Here is a 21,183-nt window from a genome sequence, read left to right on the forward strand (position 1 = left end):
CAGTAGAATAAGAAGGAGACACAACAAAATTTACAACAGCAAACAAGGAAACTTTTTCACATATATCTTGCAAGGTACCGTTTTGATTTTTAGACAGAAAGAAGATGGACCTTACATACCTCAAGCTCCTTTATCGAATCAGCAACTTTTGCGGACTTAGCGGAAATGGGTTCCTTCTGCAGCTCGTTAATCTTTGTATCAAAATTTGACAGCCTTCTTGAGAAATCTTCCAACTGATCATTGAAAGCTCCCGTTCGCTGCAGCTGTTCCTTCAGCATTGATTCCCGATCGTTGAGCTTCTCCATCATATCGCTGAGTGGCTTCCTCGCCTCATCAACCTGTTTATGGATGGCTTCTTCAACCGCCGGTAGGTCGTTGAATTGAATGATTTCGTCACCAAGGGTACTCGCCTCATTGCAAAGCCCTTCGATGTTGCTAGCCTCAGCCTGAAGTTCCTGAAACCGACAGATAATTTTCAATTAGTTCATATAAATAAATAGACTTTGCTATCATTTAATAACACAGCATAAAATACAATTTTTAATAACAAACCTACCTTAACCTATTAAAAGTACCGATAGACTACAGGCCTAAAAGTCATCTTATTCAAATTTATCACAAGTTGTGCACATAGGTAAAACAACAAGTAATCACTGAAGTTTTGCGAAACATATAGCACTTGGTTAATCAATGCAATCTTTGTTCGGCAATATGCAGTGACAAGCAGCAGCAAATTTCTCTGAAGAATAGAGACAGATTTATCTTCAATTAATTTCATTAAAAATTAACATTTCGAGCCATGGACTATCATTATCAGCTTTCTGAACATTAGATTCAATAGCTAAAAAAACTTGAGCATGTAGACTGTAGCTGAATACAACATTGCAAGACGAAGTCGCTACCATAATTTGCTATTGGGGACAGTTTCTAAAACAATGTAGGACATACCTCTACTTCAACCAAACCCAGCTTCACCTTCTCAGCATCAGCGGCAAGATCAAATGGCCGATCCATCTTTGTCTGCAAATCTTCCATTCGTTTTCCAATATCGCTGATCTGTTCATTGTACTGGTTGGCTGCGTTAGTAGCAGCCTCGGTTTTTTCAGCCTCCTTCTCAAGCACCTCGAGTAAATCATCATACCGTTGGTCGACCGCATCAGTTCTTCTTTTCATAGCGGCGATGTTTTCAGGCTCCTTGCTGACAGCCACAGCTGCAACAGCAAGTTTGTGCGAATTGTCCAGGCTTGGCTTTCGATCTTTCAGTTCTTTCAAGAGATCCTATCAAAAAACAGACACTACTTTAAAAAAGATGAAAATACAAACATATTAATTTTTAAACAACTTAAACACAAGGACCTTAGTGTCTTACATCACTTGAACAAATTTGGGTTTTAAACAAAAAATATCCGCCATTTTCTGTGTTTAATTAGCTTCTTTGAGCATCAATATCACTTCCAAATGCGATAAACACTTAAAAAATATCCGGTTCAAATTTGATAATCACTCTGTTCAATTATTGTGAGTATCGATTAACTCCGACTAGGGATCTCACTAGCAAATCCATAACTTGCATTAATCCTGTCTGCAAATGACTTACCCCAATATTATACATAACATTACCTGCAGCCTCTGTGTTTCCTTCCTTCCAGCTTCAATATCTACTCCGAACTTCGCAGAATTCTGCAGCCCTTCCTCAACTTTGTTACAAGTCTCCTCCACAGGCTTGAGTTCAACATTCAGCTGCTGCAACGCCTGCTTCATGTCCACCAGTTTGTTTGAGGCAGTCTTCAGTTTTCCATCTATGTCATCCCAGTCTCGTTTTGCGTCAGCTTGAGCCTCCACTACAGGCTCTGTATCCGAAGCACAATTCTCGACAAGGAAATTTCCGGTCTCCAATAATCTTTCGTAATCTGGTTGGTGAGACTGTACATCAGCAACAAGTTCCTAGAAGTAAACCAGACGGAGATAATTTCCCGATGGAGAGATTTTCAAGTCTTGAAATATCGTAGAAAGATAGATCCAAACACGATTAAATATTTAAGATGCGTTTGAAGAAAACTTCGTAGTACTTCTCGTGAATATAACCAACTAAAATAACATATATGGAATTTGCCAATGAATTTAGTTTGTCGATGGAAATAATATGCCATAAAATGAAACCTCGATAGCTTTCTCCTGTTCCTGCAATTTTTCTTCTTCAACTGACATCACATCAAGATCATCAATTTTTGGCTTTGTTGCGTTAACCCATTGACCAAAAGCTGCCTTCTTTTCTTCGTGCTGCTTTGTGACCAGAACAACTTTATCCAAAGCATCAGATCGCTGTGTAGACACCTCGCTGAGCTTAATCCACTGCTCTTGCAAGTCTGAGATCTCCTTCAAAGCTTCAGAAGAAGCTCCGTCTGTTACGTCACCAGCGCCAGATGCTATTAGCATGTCCATCTTTGGTTTATTTCTGCAAATCGAAATCATTTGTTACGTAACGAAATGATTTATCTGCATAAATCGGCACCATCATGTTTCACGTCAACACATTTGAAGGTGGATAATAACAATTAAGGTGGGTCAGGGCATTTATAGGAATTTTAACGAATCTCAACAGACTTATCCCATCCAATAACTAACAAACTAAACACAAGTTGGTACATTGCAAAGTTATGTACACGACATTATAACTCGAGGAACCATTCAAAAACACCCTTGTAGTACAATACGTCACTCTGTATCTCTGTAAGCTTAAGTTAAGAATTCATGGTGGGCCACAGGAACACAAAGAGATGATAGGAAGAGCCTTTCACGATGATCTTCTAGGCAATAATGACAATGCTAATCTTCATACATTCTTCAATTTGCAGATCTAGTGCCGAGGCCTTTTTCATGGCATTCTTTATATGATAATATATCTATAACCTAGTTTACCTGGCAATTTCCTCCATGATATAAGCCTGTTCATTTGCCTGTCTCTTCGATGTTCCCTCTTCAGCAGATAACGGACTCTGACTCTTCACAGCGACGTCCATCTTCTTCACCCATCGAAGAAGATCCCCGATCTCGTCTTGAAATTTCAGTGATGATGAAAGCGCGGCCTGTAGAATAGCCTCTTTTTCATCAAGCGTTTTTGGAATTCTCTCGTCAAGTGGTGACTTAATGCCATTGACGCGAAGGTTGATAGAGTCGACAACATTCTGGTGGGTTGCGTTTATCTTCACAAGTTGCTCGGTTATGTCATACAGAAGAGTAAGTTTGGGAGCAAACCTCGCCAGCTCGTATCGGATGACCTACGAAAGAGGACATAACAAGCTCATTAACAAGGTCAAAGGTTTGGTGGATTGACAATCCTTCCATAGCAAAAATTAAGTTCTCTATATTCGTATGACGCTTTTGAGAGGCCGTATGTTTAGAAAATGTAAGCAAGCAAAAGACAGATAGCTGCAAAGAAATACCAACAATCCTGTAACAGTGATATGAAAAATAATAAAAACCTGATCATATAACAAATTCTAGTAACATGCGCTTCAACAAATTCAAACAAACCATAAAGGGAGCTGGGAACTCTGAAAAAACAGATTTTTCAATCTAAAAAAAGATTACCTGGATTTCTTCAAGCTGTGATTTCATGGTTGTAGGATCAGTTGTCGGATAACTCAAGATTTCCAACTTCCTGCAATTTTTTTCAATCCAAACTTCAATCTCAATTATGATTTCAAGGATTTGTGTAACTTTCACGAGATTTCCCTTAGTTTCGTCGCGTTTATCTTTCGCTTTGTCGAACACAACATAACAAGAATCGCTGAGTTTATCCAGCTCCAATTCTATGCTCTCTTGGATGTCGAGATGTCGGATTAGAATCTGACCAGCTTTGTTCGTTGCTCTCAAATCCTGTTTCTTCTTATCAAGCTGATCTACCAGATCCTGAAGAGAAAGATGCATTTAAATAGCTATAGGGAGGTTGTCTTTATTGAGCTGCATACAACGAACTATAATGGTTTTGAAATCACAAACATTAAAGCTTTGCAAAAACAATGTATGCATATGTATGAAAAAAACTGCTAATTATACTAAGAAATTTTATATTCACATGTGATTGTTATTAAAGAAAATAACTGTTAATGAAAGACACCATTAACTTTGATTTCTAAACGAATGAATAGATAAATAATACTTAAGAGCAGACAACGACAGCAAGTCAATAAAATCACATTGCGTAATATCTTACTATACAGATCGCTTACACTCATAAAAACAGCATTAATAAACAGTTCGGCATAAATGGCGGAATCAGATTTTCTTAATAAAAATTCAACTAGTAACTCACATTAAGTTTCTCCACTTGTTTTTTGCCTTCCACCTCATCAAGGCCAAAGGGCTCCATTTCTTCAAGGCTCACACTGGCAGCGGTGATAAATTCTTCCAACGGTTTTTTCTCTGCTTCGTAGCCATGAAGAGCCTCTTTTGCTTTCTCCATCTTCTTCTGTCGCTGCTCAATAAGGGTCATTACGTCAGCAAGCGGAACGCTTATATTGTTGAGGCGTTCGTTTATTGCTGAGCATGCGCGAGGGTTGTCCCGGTTAAGACTGATCAGCGTATTGGCAGACTGACGAGCGTTCTCTAGTGATGGTCGGTGCTCAACAATTTCTTGATGCAATGCCTGGAAAAGTGCCAGAAAAGACATATAAAACCGGATACTTTTTGAACCGGATACTGTTGGAACCAGATACTGTTTGAACCGGATACTGTTTGAACCGGACAGATGTTACAATGAGACGTTTACACTATGTTATAACTAACATTCTGGACAGATTTTATAACTACTATTCTGGTCATTTTGAAAACATGGCCTATAGCAGACATATTGCGTCAATTAGCGAACTTTCAAAGGACTCAAGTATCATTTACACCATACAAGACTACATACGATTGAGGGCACACTATGCTTATAGGGTAGAGGCTGTGTTTCTTGAAGGGTTCAAGAACATTTAGCTTTACTTTGATTGAAGATGGGTGATCAGATTTCATGGAGTCGTGAAGAGCATAGCAAATGAAGCTTTTGTAAGACAAGTGAAAGCAATGAAACAGCTTCATAACTTTAGAAAGGCTTAGGCCTGGTAAGACAAAGTAGGGTTTGCTAGTGACGTAAGGATTCACAATAGAGCTCCTGGCTCTATTACTAGAAGGCGCAACTTAGGTCATATATGACGCGAAATACTTTTCTCTATTGGTCTCTTTGCTTTGAAAATCTTAACTAAACTGAATTATCTAAAAAGAAAAATCAATATATACATACTAAATGATTGCCTCCCAATAAATTCAGAATTGCAACTTTCCTGGTCAAAATTGTATAAATTTATCAAGTTATAACAAATCTAGTTATTGAAATCCATGCAAACAAAATGACAAAGAATAAAGCATCTAAGAACAAAACAGTCTTAAACATACTTCCAAGTCACTCATGTTTTCATTCAATGTTTCCCAACTTCCGTCAAGCGGTTTCACAACTTGAGCCTTCTCCTTAATAACTGGAATCCATAGCAACAGTTCAATAACAACTTTCCTAAAATTATCAGCTTCGGACACCTCTTCCACAGCTATGTTATAAAACGCGTATAGATCGGATCTGGTTTTGTAAAAATCTGATTTAACAGTCCTGAATCGTTGTTCCACGGGTTCGACTTGGATTCCGAGATCTTTGAGTAGCTTTGGGAATTCATCGCAAATCTGTTCAAGATGTGGTTCTTCTTTCTCAAATTCTTTCTTTAATTCCTTCAAAGTGAATTGGAAATTTGGAAATGAAGCGACACTTACAATGACAGTGGATGATAAGATATGTTCACAATCTGCATAACCTTCCTGATAATGTTGAAAATGAAACTTACAGAACTAGATTTGAAACACTGAAAGGACACAGCCAATCTACCAAATAGATATGTTACGAAGGGTGCTAGATGTAAAATATTTAGAAACTCAAGAGGAGTAGGCGGAAGGAGAGGGGGGGGGGGGGGAGGTTGTTGTTGGCCAAAGTTGTTTCTCAACAAATGTTTAGAACTAGTTATAGCTTACTTTTATTCTAACGCATTTAGATATAGTGAATATAAAATACAATATGCCTTTTGGAGAGCAACAATTTTGGATCACTAGCCTAAGCAAGCAGATTTGTCTCCTTGATTACTTACCTCTATTCTATCAACCAGCTGTTTTCCTTTAGCCTCGTCATCCTGAAACAAAGTCTGTTCTTCCATTGTGCGTTTGGCAGTTCTTATCAGGTCCTCAATCGGAGTTAGTTGTATCTGGCAGGCATCGAGTCTCTTACCCACTTCTAGAATTCTCTGTTTTTCATTGTCTGCAAAACTGTTCAAGTCTTCATATCGTCCGTTTAGGTCCTTCATGTGCCCGTTGACATGACCAACTCCATTCGTCACGTTTCGGGAATCGCATTCGTTCACAAGTGACTTGCCATTAGCAGACATGTCTTCGTAAAGTTGATAATTCTGGTTAAGATCTTCTTTGAAATGCTGAGAACAAATGAAAAATGGAAGTAATAAAAACCAAAAAACCAAAGAAAATACAGAAATCTGCAAACCTGTTGGCAAAAGGAAGGAGCAAGGATACTTATACTGCAGGAGGGAATGAGGTGTTTACGAGAGGTTTTTAACATAAGACGAAAAAAGATAACAATGTTGTTTCAAATTCTTGAAAAGATCAACTTCATCATTGAATGAAAACAGGCAAAAATTATATAAAAACCAATGTTCTTAATGCGTAGCTAGGCATCAATGCAACAGAGAAGTGCACTTCTCCACAACCTCAACATCGTGTCTGATGGTTTTGCATTGAAGTTTACAGTTTATAATTTTCATATGGTTTTTTTCTGCAATCTGATCTATGGTCCGTGTAACATGCACCAACAAGTATTTTTTGCCATACAGGGAAGTTTTGCTTTATCAATATGATTATATCTACTTCATTTCCAAATCACTAATCAAGCATCTGCTAAACTGCAGGTGAAGATCGAAAATGCTGATTGATAAATGTTTTTCACTCAAAACTGAAAACCAAAAATATCTGCATGCATTGCGTGGAAACTCAAAACAAATCTGAAACAGCCTATTTCAAGGCTATCTTTCTTACCAAATCCCTATCCCTCTGTTGCAAATACCCATCCTCTGTTCTTTCTCCACTTTTAAACATGCCTTGATTTTCCACACTCTGATTTCCAAACATTATTTAACAAAACACAGGGAAGAATTCTTATTGACAAGACGCAGACCGACCTGGATTGTACTGCGAACAAACTAAATTCTGTACGTGTATCTTGTACTTATTAAGGCCCCGATAGATGATTCGGATTATAATCTGATTGAAGACACCAGTTTCCAATTCACGGTGGCACGGAATACCTTAATGGAGTTTTAATGGACGCCGAAAAAGTTTTCAACTTAAGATTACTAGCAGGGTTTGAACAAACAAAAATTGTAAGAATCATTAAATACATTAAAAGTGCGATTGCTGTGATATGAAACACTACAAAGGTTATTGTTGATAAACAAAGGCTTTCAGTTAAAAGTTGGATTGTTCAATATTTAATCACTACCAGTGTTTACGGTTAATATTCGCAGCGAGACGTTCAAGAAAACGCTCCTTGCATACCTTAAAAACGAATTTTTAGGCGTGTGATTATGATGAAGTGATGACAATGAGTTATTGTGAATGTTAATATATACGAAAGCAGGTTTAATAGAAACAAGCAGGTGTTGCGTAGTGTGGGTGAGCAGAAAGAAAGGAATAGAAGCGGTCCATAGGAATTATAATTGGAATGAAGTAATTAATACCATTTCATGACGGAGGTAAAATAGGAATGAAGGATAATAAGAAAAAAAGATGGAAATAGACAACATCGAGACAAGGTGTCTTAAAAAATGGTTTTGAAAGTTTAAGAAAAAAATAATTGACTATGAAGCAATTTTGATTATTGATTTCTGAATTTCGATTCTTGGTTCCTGAATTGTGATTCTTGATTCCTGATTTTTGGTTCTTGATTCCTGAATATTGATTCTTTATTCCTGAATTTTGATTCTTGATTTCTTAATTTCGATTCTTGGAGTTGTGCTTTTTGACTTGTGGATTCATGATTTCTGGACTCGTGATTCATTGAGTTCGCAATACACAAAACAGTTCTATGCTTAAGCTCGAATAAACGACATTTAATCAAAAAAAAAAGATTTACTCACGTCAATTTGGCTCTGCCTTTGGTGAATAAAATCTTTGTCGGCGGTAAGTGGCGAATTCATGAGATCGTACCGATGTGTCTCAGCTTTCATGAGCCAGCAACTGAAGGTAACAGACGACTCATCGAATGACTTACTCTTTGGATACAGTTCATCAATATCTTTGCAGCGTTCCTCAGTAACGTCTTTTACTTCCTCCCATCGTTTCTTGGAATTATCCAGCCTCGATTGCAGTGCATCTCTTTCTGGTCCATGACTGGTTCCATTCAATATCTTCTCACCTTCGCGAATGACCTTGTCGTACAAAGGTTGTTGCTGCACCACATCTTGTTGTATAAGCTGCCAAAGAGAAAAACCGTGGGTTGTAAATAGAGTTTGAGATCAACAAAAGGATTAACTTCTTAAACGCTTTTCGAATAGACTAACTTATTACAAAGGCCATCAAATACACCCACTTCGTATAAAACAAATTTAAGACGCTACCATTAGTGCCGAAATAACAACGTTACTGTGACGTGTCGAGCTTGTGACACAGACACCAGGGACTGCATGGCATAGGAATTGGCAAAACAAGAACGCCACAAATGAACCAAAACAGAAGCATGTCAGAATCGAGATTGCCAATGTCCTTTAATAAAAAATCTTCCAAAATCGTCAAATGTCAACAGGATTAAACTAATCCAATGTGAGGGCTAATGACCTCAAGAAGAAAATCTGTTAATTTTTTTTACCGAGAAATTATATTCAAGAAAATGCTTTTGCGAATATTTGCAGATTAAGTATTTTTGACTTGGATTTACGACGATACTGGGGATGGTTAGTTAACCGCTTCAAGAGGGGGGGGGCTGTCTTAGCATGCAATATAAGGGTATTCAAGGGAGCTAATTGATGGAAAAGTATAATCTAATGAAATTACACGGAGTCCCTGGCTATCAGCCCGAGGAGGCTGGGAATGATACAAGGGGTCTCAAAACACTCACTTCAAAGATTATTGGGCCTTTTACGTCGATATTCTTATTTTTAATTCTAATCCTTAGCTGCCAGGAAACAATAAAACCCGGTAAAATGTCTGTGAAAAACATAAAGGAACCAATAACGCGAATTGGTAGTTCTTTATCACTGGCATAAGGCTTAGCTGGTTTTTTCTACCTTTGTGATAGAAAAACCATAGACAGGTTCTCACTTTATAAAGGGAAGATAAAACATGAAATAGAATTAGGGATGGTTGAGAGGGACTTCGGTGATGACGCCATTATCATTGAACGTGAGGTCAAAATCTGAATCGAATCTTCGTTTCAATATCTTGTTCTTTGGCACATGGTAGTGAATTTGGGTTAAAATTTAATCACAGATGGAAAAACCATTATTTGCGCATACAATCGGCTAACGTAGCAATGAAAAAGATAGCCACAAGACAACCTCGTGTGTTTGCAGATTGCTAATAAATGAAGCAAACGCGGAGAAAAGTCCTCGCTGACCTAATCCAAGCAGTAAGGTGAGACAAAGGACGGGAGAAAGCAGTACAGACATGGTGATGAACTGTGTACACAGGCTTTGGACATGTTTGGGCCAAATAAATGCGATTGAGCAACAGTTCCATTGGGTAGAAAAATGTGCATCAACACAGGGGGCAGCCAAAGGAACCTTCTCACAAGACGTGCATGTTCCTATACAGAGTTACAGGTATCCAATATATACAGAAAATGTGTCTTTTCATTTCACAAATACAAAGTGAAGCGCTTGAACAGTTTTTACAAACGCCTGTCGGGGCCGTCAGAGTCAATAGCTTTCTCTCGGCAGGATCTAATTTCCATTTTATTCAAGTTTAATGAGAAATTAATTTGGGAAGGCATAATATTTGGCAAAGCATTTTTTGTGACGTGTTTCTTTGATTTTTAAACTGCCTTTAGGAAACCAAATGTTAGTAATGGGCGTTCCCTATTGGTACAAATGGCGTTCCTTGTTGGTACAGGAGCATGTTCTTACAGCAAAAAGGGTGTCGCCTAAAATTTTGCTCTATTCAACCCCCTTCCTCCACAGACTAGTGGAAGACGCCACAACGGACCTAGGCCCCTCAGGATGAGCAATACATCTTTGACGTCTGTTTATAAAGATAGTTAAAGTCAAATACCACTCACGAAAAATAAATATTTGCTCGAACGATCGAATATTCAAGTTATGAACGGTTTGTGGATAGGAGAAAGATATTTCTCAAACTAGGCCAGCTCACGTGAATGCAAATCGATTCCACTACCCCCGTACTAAGGTAAAAGTGTTTCGATAACTTTATAACTCATAAAAATCCTAAATGCCTTTCAAATGAGCTAATGTCATGGATAATTGCCAATCTTTTCCTCCTACTTAAGTGCTAAATCATTCTGAAAAATCGCCTTGCGACCAAAACCAAATGCGACAAAAAACCATCAAATTCACCACAAATATCCAGAAATGGTCGCTGTGTCTATGAATATCAAGTAAATCTCGTGCCAGAAATTTCAATTTCGCCACAAAATTGGCTTGACTTTTATTAATCCCTGCCAATTCGGTCATAGGCTTGGTAAAGATTGGTGGATGTGGAATGTCTTGATTTGTGGAATTTCACACAGGCGAACTATTTTGAAGTGATTTCTAAAGTCTACTTTCTTAGAAGCTTGGGTGCCAGTATCTCCATGATATAGTCACAGATATATATTTAGAGCGAGGGCCGGTCTACAATATTTTAGCCCCGGTTTTTGAAGGCTCTGTTACCCAGGGTACTATTCCAGTTCCCCATGGCATTTAATTGTAATTCTTTCACCAGTAAAAAGAATCCCTAGATACCGAAATTCCAGGTACAATTAAGAATACATCGAAGTCTCTAAAAAATTCCAGCAATCTCTGGTAACTTCCTCTTGTCCTAACAAAACAAAGGAGTTTCTGGGGTGAGACGAAAACATCGCTATAAGTTAAAGAACCCCTGTATTCAATTACGAGTTTATTCTACATAAGGTACAAAAATCTTAGTACAAATGAAAAATACTAAATTTAATATCGAAAGTGTGTCTTCCCTTTATTAGCACAAGCCCAGCCACATGTCACCGTTAATTGCGCATATAATCAATTTACCACCCTCGCAAGATATTAACCAGTAATTTATGGCCCGTTTTACATCCTAAAATCTCTAATTGATTCAAATTTCTTTAGGCAGACGACTTCGTTGTGGTTAATGAAAACGAATTCATATTTGGAAATAACTTCCCTTTCATTGTCATAATGAAAACACTGTAAACCGCATGGCCCTCCAGCCTGGAAACAACATCACGCTTGCCAAATTGGGCACAATATTTGTAATAGGGTCTTATGAATAACAAATTTTTGCTGAAATCTTGTATTAAGACGCCTTTTAACGAATTGAATTAGATTTAATTGCAGTTAATTGAATAGGGTTGGTGACGATGTTGGTGACATTACACGGGATTAAACAAATAAAATAAAAACAAGAATCTAAAAAGGGGTAGGGGCGCCTAGACGAACATATCAACGAGGCATGTTAGGGGCAAGTTGTGACGTGACAGGGAGATTAATTTTTAAACTACATCAAAATGACCTTATATAAATAGGATAAACAAAATTGAGTCCCAAGATTATTGCAAGGCTAAGTTGGTTGCTGGAAATGATTTTTAAAATCTTTGTTGTTTATTCAATAGATCCAAACAACTAGACAAATAATAATGGTTTTAATTGGGCTGTCGAGTGGTGTAGTCAAGAAGTCATAATTAGAAATACAAGGCAAAAAAATGAAAATAAAATCGAAGTACTAAACTTAAAACATGTTTGATCCCTATTATATTTCTTATAGTTTATTTTTCAAACATTATTCATTTACTTTTCATTAAACCATATATTACCATTACTTTAAATTTTCAAAATCCTAAAAATTATCTTACCGTTATGATAGGCTTGTTATAATGAATACATTAATAAATTGACCTGTTGAGTTTCTTAAAACGTGATATTTAGAACCCACAATCACACCTGTTCTTTTTTCCACGGGAATTAAGGCTTTCTAGTTTAATAATTGTTGAGGTTTTGAAATTTAACAACTGTCGTATCAAATCGAACAGTGCGAGAAGTTCATATTTAATTATCTACTGTCCGCGAGGAAAAGCGTTGTTTTAGAGGAGTTCAAATCACTGTTGCCAAGTATATGGAAAATTATTGTTCAAAAACAGACAAGGACAACGATTGAATCGATCAGCTGCTTGCATATTTCCAAGTCCGGAAAACGGGAAGTCCGGGTGATTGAAAAAAGACCTGCTTTGCTAGAAAGCATTTCTTGAATCTTGCACAATTTATTGGATGGTGAAATGTCTGACGTAAATCATAAAAAACCATCAAATAGTGATTACTGTTTCAAAATTACAGTTATTAAACTTCCGCAAATTGAAGAGAGGTGATGAAAATTAACTGCTGTAACCTGTCTTACGAGATCGGCTCCAGGCAGCAATAACAATAGGTGATAATGGACACGCGAGACGGAACTAGAAAAACCTCAAGCCCAAGGTTCTTTAAAAACTTTAAAAAGCCAAATCTCATATGTAAAAACACTGATACTGTCAGAAATGCTTAAAATAAACAAATAAAAATTCTTACGCGAATGTTGTTTTTTCTCGGCCTGACGAAATAAATATAATTTGAAGCCTTCGTTTCAGTAAAACCATCACCATTTGTAAACTGTCTAGCCGCTGAACCTTCCCCTTCGGCCATATCTTTTCGTAAAATATTCCGTGTCTTTACATCAGAGGCGTCAAAAATGTGGTTATTTCGATATTAAACTGTAATTTTAAGTATAACTGTTTCGGATGCGGTGTGCACACCCCTTCTTGCTTTCCGTCGACTGAGGAACATGACAATGCGATCTGGCGGATGATCTCTGAGCATGTGATGGACCATTTGCAACGGACGGGGGGCAATTCTGTAACTATTAAATATAGGGCTGGGAAAAAGAGTCCCAAGAACAGACTTTTAGAAATAGCTGGCTCACATTTTCTAAGACTGGCGAGTCATACGAATTAGTGTCATATAACTAAATGAAAACTAACCCAAATACATACTTTTCTTTATTGAAAACTGGACACATTTGGAAAAAGATTACACCTTTCACAAAATGAAATTCCTTTGTTCGTGCTTCTCTTTCCATATCCACAGAAAGTTCGTCCCAGACTTTAAAAGATAACATAGAAACAAAACCGAGTCCATAAAAAGAAAGCTGTAGGTGTTTAGTCTGAAAAACAAGATGACTCAAAATCTTCTACACATGTCGTTGCATTGTTATTGTTTCGTGTTTTCTATATTTTTCGGCTTTCTAGAAGCCAATTCAGAAGAGTTTAAAGTACATGTTTCGATTTAAGGTTTCATTTATTCACATTTTGAAAAGATAACAGGTACCTTACTTATAAAAATACGACGCTATTTGGATTAAATAACAACAAAAAATTCAAAAAATGAAATCATTTCATATGTTACTTTCAACAAGAGCTGGTCGAGGACTGACGGGTTGTTTATCAAACAATTTCGGTTGGTTTTTGTTATTCTTATAAAACAAATCCCCGGATAAATAAATTCATGCAGAACATAAAAATTGATTATCAGAGGACTCCTATTCAAAGGGACCGGGTGATTAACCTCTGCTCTAAAGCGACCGGGTTCCTTGCAATCGGGTGTGGCGAAAACTCGGTCTTTCAATTCTTTTGTTTGGAAAGGTAGAAACAAATTCACAGTTAAAAACGGTATTGTCAGATTCACAGAAAGCTATTAAACGGTACAATTTGACCTTTTTCAAAGCGCTGTGAATGATATAAAATTTAAAAGTTTCACCGTGTAAAAGAAGATGGACGCTACAAAAATCGGTGACTGTCCGTCCAGTGCCAAAGCCCTAGTACAAAAAACCAAATTTGCGACGGTCGCTTAACTAGGAGACACAGAACATTTGCAGATTGCAGGTCTTCCTACTTACTTTTTTGAAAACAGACACGATAACAAATAATACTTCTTGGGAAGGATTAGGAAAAATTCCATAGCATAGAGATATTCAAGTTGCCAAGCAGTGGTGCGACCCAACCATAGAAATGGATTCACCCAAGTCTTGACGCACACAGCCATGAAGATAAGATCATGTCTCGCATAGCACTTAGCAGCTATGGATGTTTTCCATACAAATAATTTCAAGACCCATCCATCACTGTAGTAACAATCATTCGTCATATTCAAAAATTCTTTTCTATAAATAAAGAGACAAAACAGGAGCCCGAGGTAATTGACTCTATATGTTGATGGCGGAGCAACTGACAAAGGACGCCTTATCGGAGTTAGGCCTATTCAAGCACCATAATAATTTTGAGAAAAGATGCAAGAGTGGTCAATCACCCAAAGTTTTTAAAACCGAGATCATTTAAAAATATTGGCGAAGTTTGCTGTTGTTTCACAAAAAGGCTCAACACACTTGAGAAGCTGAAAATAAAGGGGAACAGATTTCTTTCCTGTCAGTGTTACTTATAACTATGAAATAAAAACTTTAACAAAATCTAGACAGAATGATGTGGCAAGCGACGCATTAACTGCGATGTAAATTCTGGACAATTCACCAGAATGAACTACAAGAATTAGGCTATTTAGAATTGAGGCCCAGTCTGACTTTGAAGTAAAAGTAGTTCACTTTGAAGCAAACAAAAGTTGAAATGAACGCCCAATTATCTACTACCAATTGACCGGACTACAAGGATGGGTTTGCAAAGTCAGGCAATTCCAAGAGAGTGACACGGAGAAACATTTGCTAGGTCAAGCGTTGTCTTTTACTGAGCATTAGGCTTATTACAAACCGCAGATAGTGAGCTAAAATAAGAACGCGAGGCACTGAATTAAATTTGGGAACATTTTATCTGCGGAAGACAAGTAAAGGGCAGGAATAAGGACAAAGGCACATTCTGTGACAAAGGTGACCTAACCGAGACTTACTTGCATGCTTGCAATAAGAAAGCTATCATCTCCAAATATCTTAAACGCGAAACCGAACTGACATCACCCAATTAAAAATAACTGAACATCATTAAAAACCAACTTAACGTCCAGTTACCAAATAAACTTTGTTTTAGTACATGAAGTTTGCACAGATGTGCACTTTCCTTCAGACGAGCGAAGTGTAAAATAGCTGCCTTTTGTACCCTTAACTTGGTTACACAATTTATAAAAGTTTCAATGCTTCCTTCAAACCATGAGCTGCATCGATGCATTTATGCAAGGAACTTTGTCGTGTAAAAAATTTTATTTCGTGTAAAAATTTTTAAAATCGCACTCTTTATTGCGGTATGCTTTTTCTTTCAAGCATTCAGTTCTCGAGACCCTGTTACACTACACCCTGAAATCGCTCACAATCAGTTGCCTCTCAAAGACAACAAATTCAAAACAGGTGGCCCAACTGCGTAATCCGGCTTTACAAAACGTATTTAATTGTGTTTGAGGTGGGAAACGTTGCAAATAAAAGTATGTTCATCTTCCTAATAGGATTAGGTATGCTGATAATAATTATTGTATTGTAAAACATATCGAAAAAGACCCTGCCTTCCATAATGTACAGTGAATCAGATGGCTGAGTGAATCAAGTATACACTTCAGAATCAAATTTTTAGATTTTTCTTATTAAAGTTTTCATATTAATTTGACAATCAAAACAATACACGAGCACATTCTTCTCCATGGAAAATACTTTTTGGCCCGGAAATAATCTACCGCGAAGGACCATTTATTGTCTCCAATATTTATTTCACGTAGAAGGTATGGGCAATTTTATGTAACAGAGAATTTAACAATAAAAAGATATATATTCGGTATTACTGCCTCTTGCTTTTCTCTGCTAACGGAATGTATGTGGATTAGCGGATGAGCATGAAAACACTACGGTTAGAAGGTCAAACACCGGAAAGAATTCTTTAGAAGTGAAGTAGGGGAAAAAGCCGCACCCAAAACAAACCAATTATTCATCCAAAACAAAATATCTTTGAAAAGAGAGTATTTTATCTGGAAGATAGCAAGAATGCAACCAAGCAAGGTAATTTACTCTTGCTTGCAAATAGAATACGGGACTCTAACGCAAACAGAATGATTTCTAGGGATTTTGCGTTAAAACAATAGGATTTCCGCCAGGGGTGTACGAGGTTTCCATAGATTGATTTGCCCTACAGATGCAAACCTCAGGGAAAATGTCAGACTTTTGGCAGCAAAAATTCGGAATATTCTGCAATTTTTCAATAGCAATACACTAAATACTCATCATCGCAGGAGTATGGCAAATGGCAACACAGCTAGGACTCATTCTTAAATGGAGAAGGAAAAGAAGGACAGCAACAAATCCCAAGAAATCGATGGGGAACCAACTGATGCAAATGGTCCCATGTAAAACGTCCTGAGCAGACAGATGATTTTAAGTACAGGGCACTGCCCAAACACACCTGCAGAACTGTTCCAAGCAAAATTAAACAAAGACACTCCCTCGCTGGTGGCGTTCGCAATCGCCTTCATACAAACAAGCAAACGATTATACGATAATTGAAAAACAAGAGCAGCGTATTTATTTAGTAGTACATTTGTGAGTCAACAAATTCAGAATGTAAAGAAACCCAGTATTAAAAATGTCTGAAAGGTAACGATCAACATGGAAAATATCAATATTATGAATAATGGGTTACGCATGGTACCAAAATCCAATCGAATGAAAATTCCACGGTAACTGAAATCGTTAGGTAACATTAAAGTTTAATTATTCATGATTGCGGTGTTGAAACTTTCAATTGATGGAATTTTTTCACCAAATGTGATTGGATAATTTCATCTTGATGCATATCAAGCGTTTTTCTGATTCAAAACAATTTCGAAGAACATCGCCATAACAGACTGGCAAATAAATAATTTAGGAGGTTATGTGTTAAGCAACTATAGAAAGTTGAAGACTAAAAGAGTTGCGATTTCATACAAAATTTTCATTGCCTCATTTTCCTGCTTTATTGCTGTTTTCTTTTTAGAAACTTTTATCTAGAGTTCTGTTCATCTTAGTCTATAGCAAAAGTAAGGCGATAAAGATCGTCTTAAGACACTTCAATTATCCCTTGAGTTGAGGAATGTTCAAGATATACTCGAAGGTACTATGTCTCGGGGCATTTCGATGGAGCTGTCTAGTTTCCATTCTGCTCGTCCTGATGACGTAATTAGTTTACCCTAAACCTAACCCTAACCCTAACCCTAACCCTAACCCTAACCCTAACCCTAACCCTAACCCCTTTACTTGAAATAATTAATCATACTAATTTATGACTATTAATCATGCTTATTTATGACTATCAGGTCGAGCAGTATGGACAATTCCCAGTTGGATGGCCATTTAAATTCCCATTTGGATGGCCATTTAAATTCCTATTGGTTGGACTATACAATAGACCTATTGTTACGTATCCAATCGACAACGATGGATCAACTTGTAACCTAAAGTCAAAATCTTTTCACAAAATATTATGACTTCGGTATTCATTCTTCCTTTTCACTCCTAATTACACCCATAGTCTATTCTGTCGCTCGTTCCATACCTCTAGCTTCAAAAATTCCTTAGCCATTCACTTCTTCACATTAGCTACAATGAAATACTGAGAATCTGGTTTGTTTTTACTGGATTCAGACTACCAGAAATAAGTATTCAAGAAAAGTGAAAAATAGACGTGGAAGAAGGTATGTAAGATGCATTTCAATCGAGGCAGCGAAAAATGAAATCCGCTAAAATCCATTGATGATTTCGCTGTAAGATTTTTCATTTCAAGTATGACGTCATATGAGAATGCCGGATAAGGCGTGGTGCACTAGGGGCTATCTGAGATTAAAAGTGACAGTAGCATACCGATTTCATGTTCTTTTGTCATGTAATTAAGTATGGATTTCATTGCAATCCCATTGAAACTCAAAGACGGATGTTATTCTTTCGTGGTCTCATGTTAATCTTATGGTAATATCAATACATGAAAACAAACAACTCGCGAGTAGAGGTATGATCTGTCGCCTTATGAGGTATTTGCAGGTATAAGGATGGTAATAATAAACATTAGAGCGACCATGGCAAAGTTTGGAGCATTGCTGTAGTTGGTTAGGATGAGACTTTCTGAGTTAGATAGCTTTGGGAAAAAGTATGTTCGGTCTAAGGGGCAGTCACCATAAATGAGGTGTAAATTCTTCATAAATTCAACGATGGATCGGGCTATCGTCATAAATTCTGACACGCGGGCTATCGTCATAAATTCTTTTCGAAAATTGCACTGGCCTTTACAAGCAGAATTTGCAGAATATTCTGAACTGAGTAAAGTAAAAAATTATATTTGACTCTCTGTTATTTGTTTGTGCATCTCTACTGACAATAGCTTCTAAAAACTTGAAAGCATATTGACCAGCTTATTGAAAGAGTTAACCATTTTTACAACAACAACACGATTGGCAGACTGAAACGATAAACAAGATCTTGGCTGGCACGGGCGCTAGAGTCGAGAAGACGCATCAGAATTTGCCAAACCTGATTTGAAACGGATACCACAGCAAAACAATCAGATTGAATAAAGATGCATTTAAATTGTTTGATGACGATCTAAAGGTGATTTCCTCGGTTATATATATATTAAAGATAATCTTGCTTTTGGCTGGATAAGTCAGTATACGCTTCTTTCCGTGTGGAAATGCGTCCACCAACGTAAATGCAGAGAGTCATTTTTGGATCCAATTAAAGGATATCTGACCGATCTGACGTCATAACTTCAAGTGATACTTAATAATACTTCAGATGCAACAGGGCTGTATATCATAAAGGTGAATTATAACACAAACAAAGGAGATAGCGATTAAAACTCTTCACAGGGCTGCGTGACAATACGAATGAATGTATTTGTAAAGGCCCTCTTTTAACAGCCTCCATGTCTTATAAGACGTAGTACTAGTCACTCTTTACCTTCAGAAAAAGCTTGAAACTAATCTTTTTAAGATTCGACGAAAATTATTCCGGCAGCTGATAAGGTATCTAGGCATAGTTCTTTAAAATGTCTGTTTGTTTACCTTACAGCAAAGAAAGAAGCTATTGAAGACTTTCGGTGTTGCCGTTACACTGCTTGGAAAATCTACCTCCAAAAAAGGATGTTTGTATCAGCAATAGACGGGAAAAAGCCGCTGTAACGAAAAACTCGAAAAACACATTGGTGTTGCCAAATGCCGAACTTCCACTAGTGTCCAGCAACTATTCACGACTTAATAATTTAGAACTGCATCGTACTATCATCCAGTTCAACATTGTTGACTCAACTAAGAGGACAGAGAGTTGACTCACGCAACTAAGAAAAATGCTTACCTGATAGGTGACCATAATTGCAGTCAGCACATCGAACCTAGCATCAAGAGATTGCTGTTCTTTGATTCGCTTCTCAAGATCGTCCAGACATAAAACAAAGTCTCTGAACGTCACTTCAAACTCTTGGCCTGTCAAAAGGGCTCTCTGAAGAATCTTGTATTTTTGCTCCGCTGTGAGACTTAGACTGGCGTATGATGTTTCCGCAAATTTCATCTTCTCTGTAACAATTGAGACAAGCTGTTGATCTTTAGGCCGCTGTTCTTTCAATGAAACGCAGACATCGGTGATATTATCAACCTCTTGTCTTCGCTTAATGATGTCATCTTGCAGGGCCTAAAAGACAAAATGGTTTCACTGACTCCCTTTTCAACTTACATAATTTTTCAAGATGACCTTAGAAGTACCAGTAGTAGGGCCAATCGTGGGTAAAGGAATTATCAGCCACTTCTTTAAAGAATAAATTTTACGAATATTATTTCAGGTTTTCAGATCTGAAAACTTGTTTTATGAAATTCCTGTTTTCATGAAACACGTTTACATTGTTGATTTGCGCCACTTTGCAAAAAACAAACATTTCAATACAGGATACAAATTATGGTCTCATTCACCTCACAATTGAAAAACAAAGAAATTCTTCCTGAACTGGTAACTCTTCGACCCAGCGGATAAAGCTTCGATTCCCAAAGTTCGCTTGCATGATCTCAATGTATTGATTTCTAACTTTCTCAACCCAAAACAGCAATGGCTCTACTATTACAATCAATGACACTATAGCTTACCTCGACCTCGTGAAGCTGCCTCTTAATGATGCTTGTTTCACTGCCAACTGGCTCAGTCAAGCCGGGCGTCTTTGACGATGTTTCATACCAGGTTTGGTAGCTTTCAGTACGATCATGGTACACTGCCATCTGTTCCATGGTGCTTTTCCTTTCTTTTTGCACCCTTTTCGCATCTTCAGCAAGTTTAGCACTGAGTTTGATCATTGTGGCATGCTTCTTGATAAAGGTGCGGTTCACCGGCTCCTCGACGTTTACAGTCATGGTCAACTTGCGAGAGATATCATCAGCTCTTTGGACATTTTCCTGAAGATCTTCTTGATGCTTGACGACAACCTACGGGGATATCAACTGTATTTAGCTTGGGAAACAAGGTATTGGAGGTATCGTCTTGCAGCGGCGGTATTTCCTTCAACTATCAGATGACATAATCACTCGGGTAGGTACAGGGGTGTACTGCTATGAAATAAATAGGGGGAAGGGGGCTTTCACGTAAAAAATTGCCATTAGCAAGGTGGGCTCGGCCCCCGGTTAGTACCCTAACACTACGCCTCTGGATAGGAAAAGGCTTTACAAGAAAACGAACGTTCTGCTTTCAATGTTTTAATAAATAGCAAATTGTAGAAGATCTGTAAATTATGGTCCCACTCATTGGTTTCTTTGATAATAAAATCGTCTGTCGCGAAAGATACTTTGTAAATGCTTAAAAAGCCAAAGCGACTGAAACCCCTCAAAGTAGCTTTTGTCCCACAAGAACCAAGAAAAAGGCCTGGCTAGCAAGAAG

The 21,183-nt window shown here is 37.5% G+C and overlaps 1 protein-coding gene across 2 annotated transcripts in view; it reads right to left on the reverse strand.

Moving 5' to 3' along the window:
- LOC135689090 (uncharacterized) overlaps positions 1–21,183 on the reverse strand; it is a 106,903-nt gene that overhangs the window by 18,833 nt on the left and 66,887 nt on the right. For both annotated transcript variants that reach the window (XM_065206205.2, XM_065206204.2), the window contains exons 42-53: positions 20,403–20,735; positions 19,624–19,956; positions 8,226–8,561; positions 6,171–6,509; positions 5,437–5,760; positions 4,316–4,648; positions 3,592–3,912; positions 2,920–3,278; positions 2,161–2,455; positions 1,621–1,944; positions 949–1,278; positions 120–455 (exon numbers count right to left, since the gene is read on the reverse strand). In XM_065206205.2, coding sequence (XP_065062277.2) covers positions 120–455; positions 949–1,278; positions 1,621–1,944; positions 2,161–2,455; positions 2,920–3,278; positions 3,592–3,912; positions 4,316–4,648; positions 5,437–5,760; positions 6,171–6,509; positions 8,226–8,561; positions 19,624–19,956; positions 20,403–20,735 — 3,963 coding nt within the window. The remainder of the gene's footprint in view (positions 1–119; positions 456–948; positions 1,279–1,620; positions 1,945–2,160; positions 2,456–2,919; positions 3,279–3,591; positions 3,913–4,315; positions 4,649–5,436; positions 5,761–6,170; positions 6,510–8,225; positions 8,562–19,623; positions 19,957–20,402; positions 20,736–21,183) is intronic.

Source organism: Rhopilema esculentum, chromosome 9 (assembly GCF_057945365.1).
Source record: "Rhopilema esculentum isolate cy_ngs chromosome 9, ASM5794536v1, whole genome shotgun sequence".
In the NCBI taxonomy this organism is placed as follows: domain Eukaryota; kingdom Metazoa; phylum Cnidaria; class Scyphozoa; order Rhizostomeae; family Rhizostomatidae; genus Rhopilema; species Rhopilema esculentum.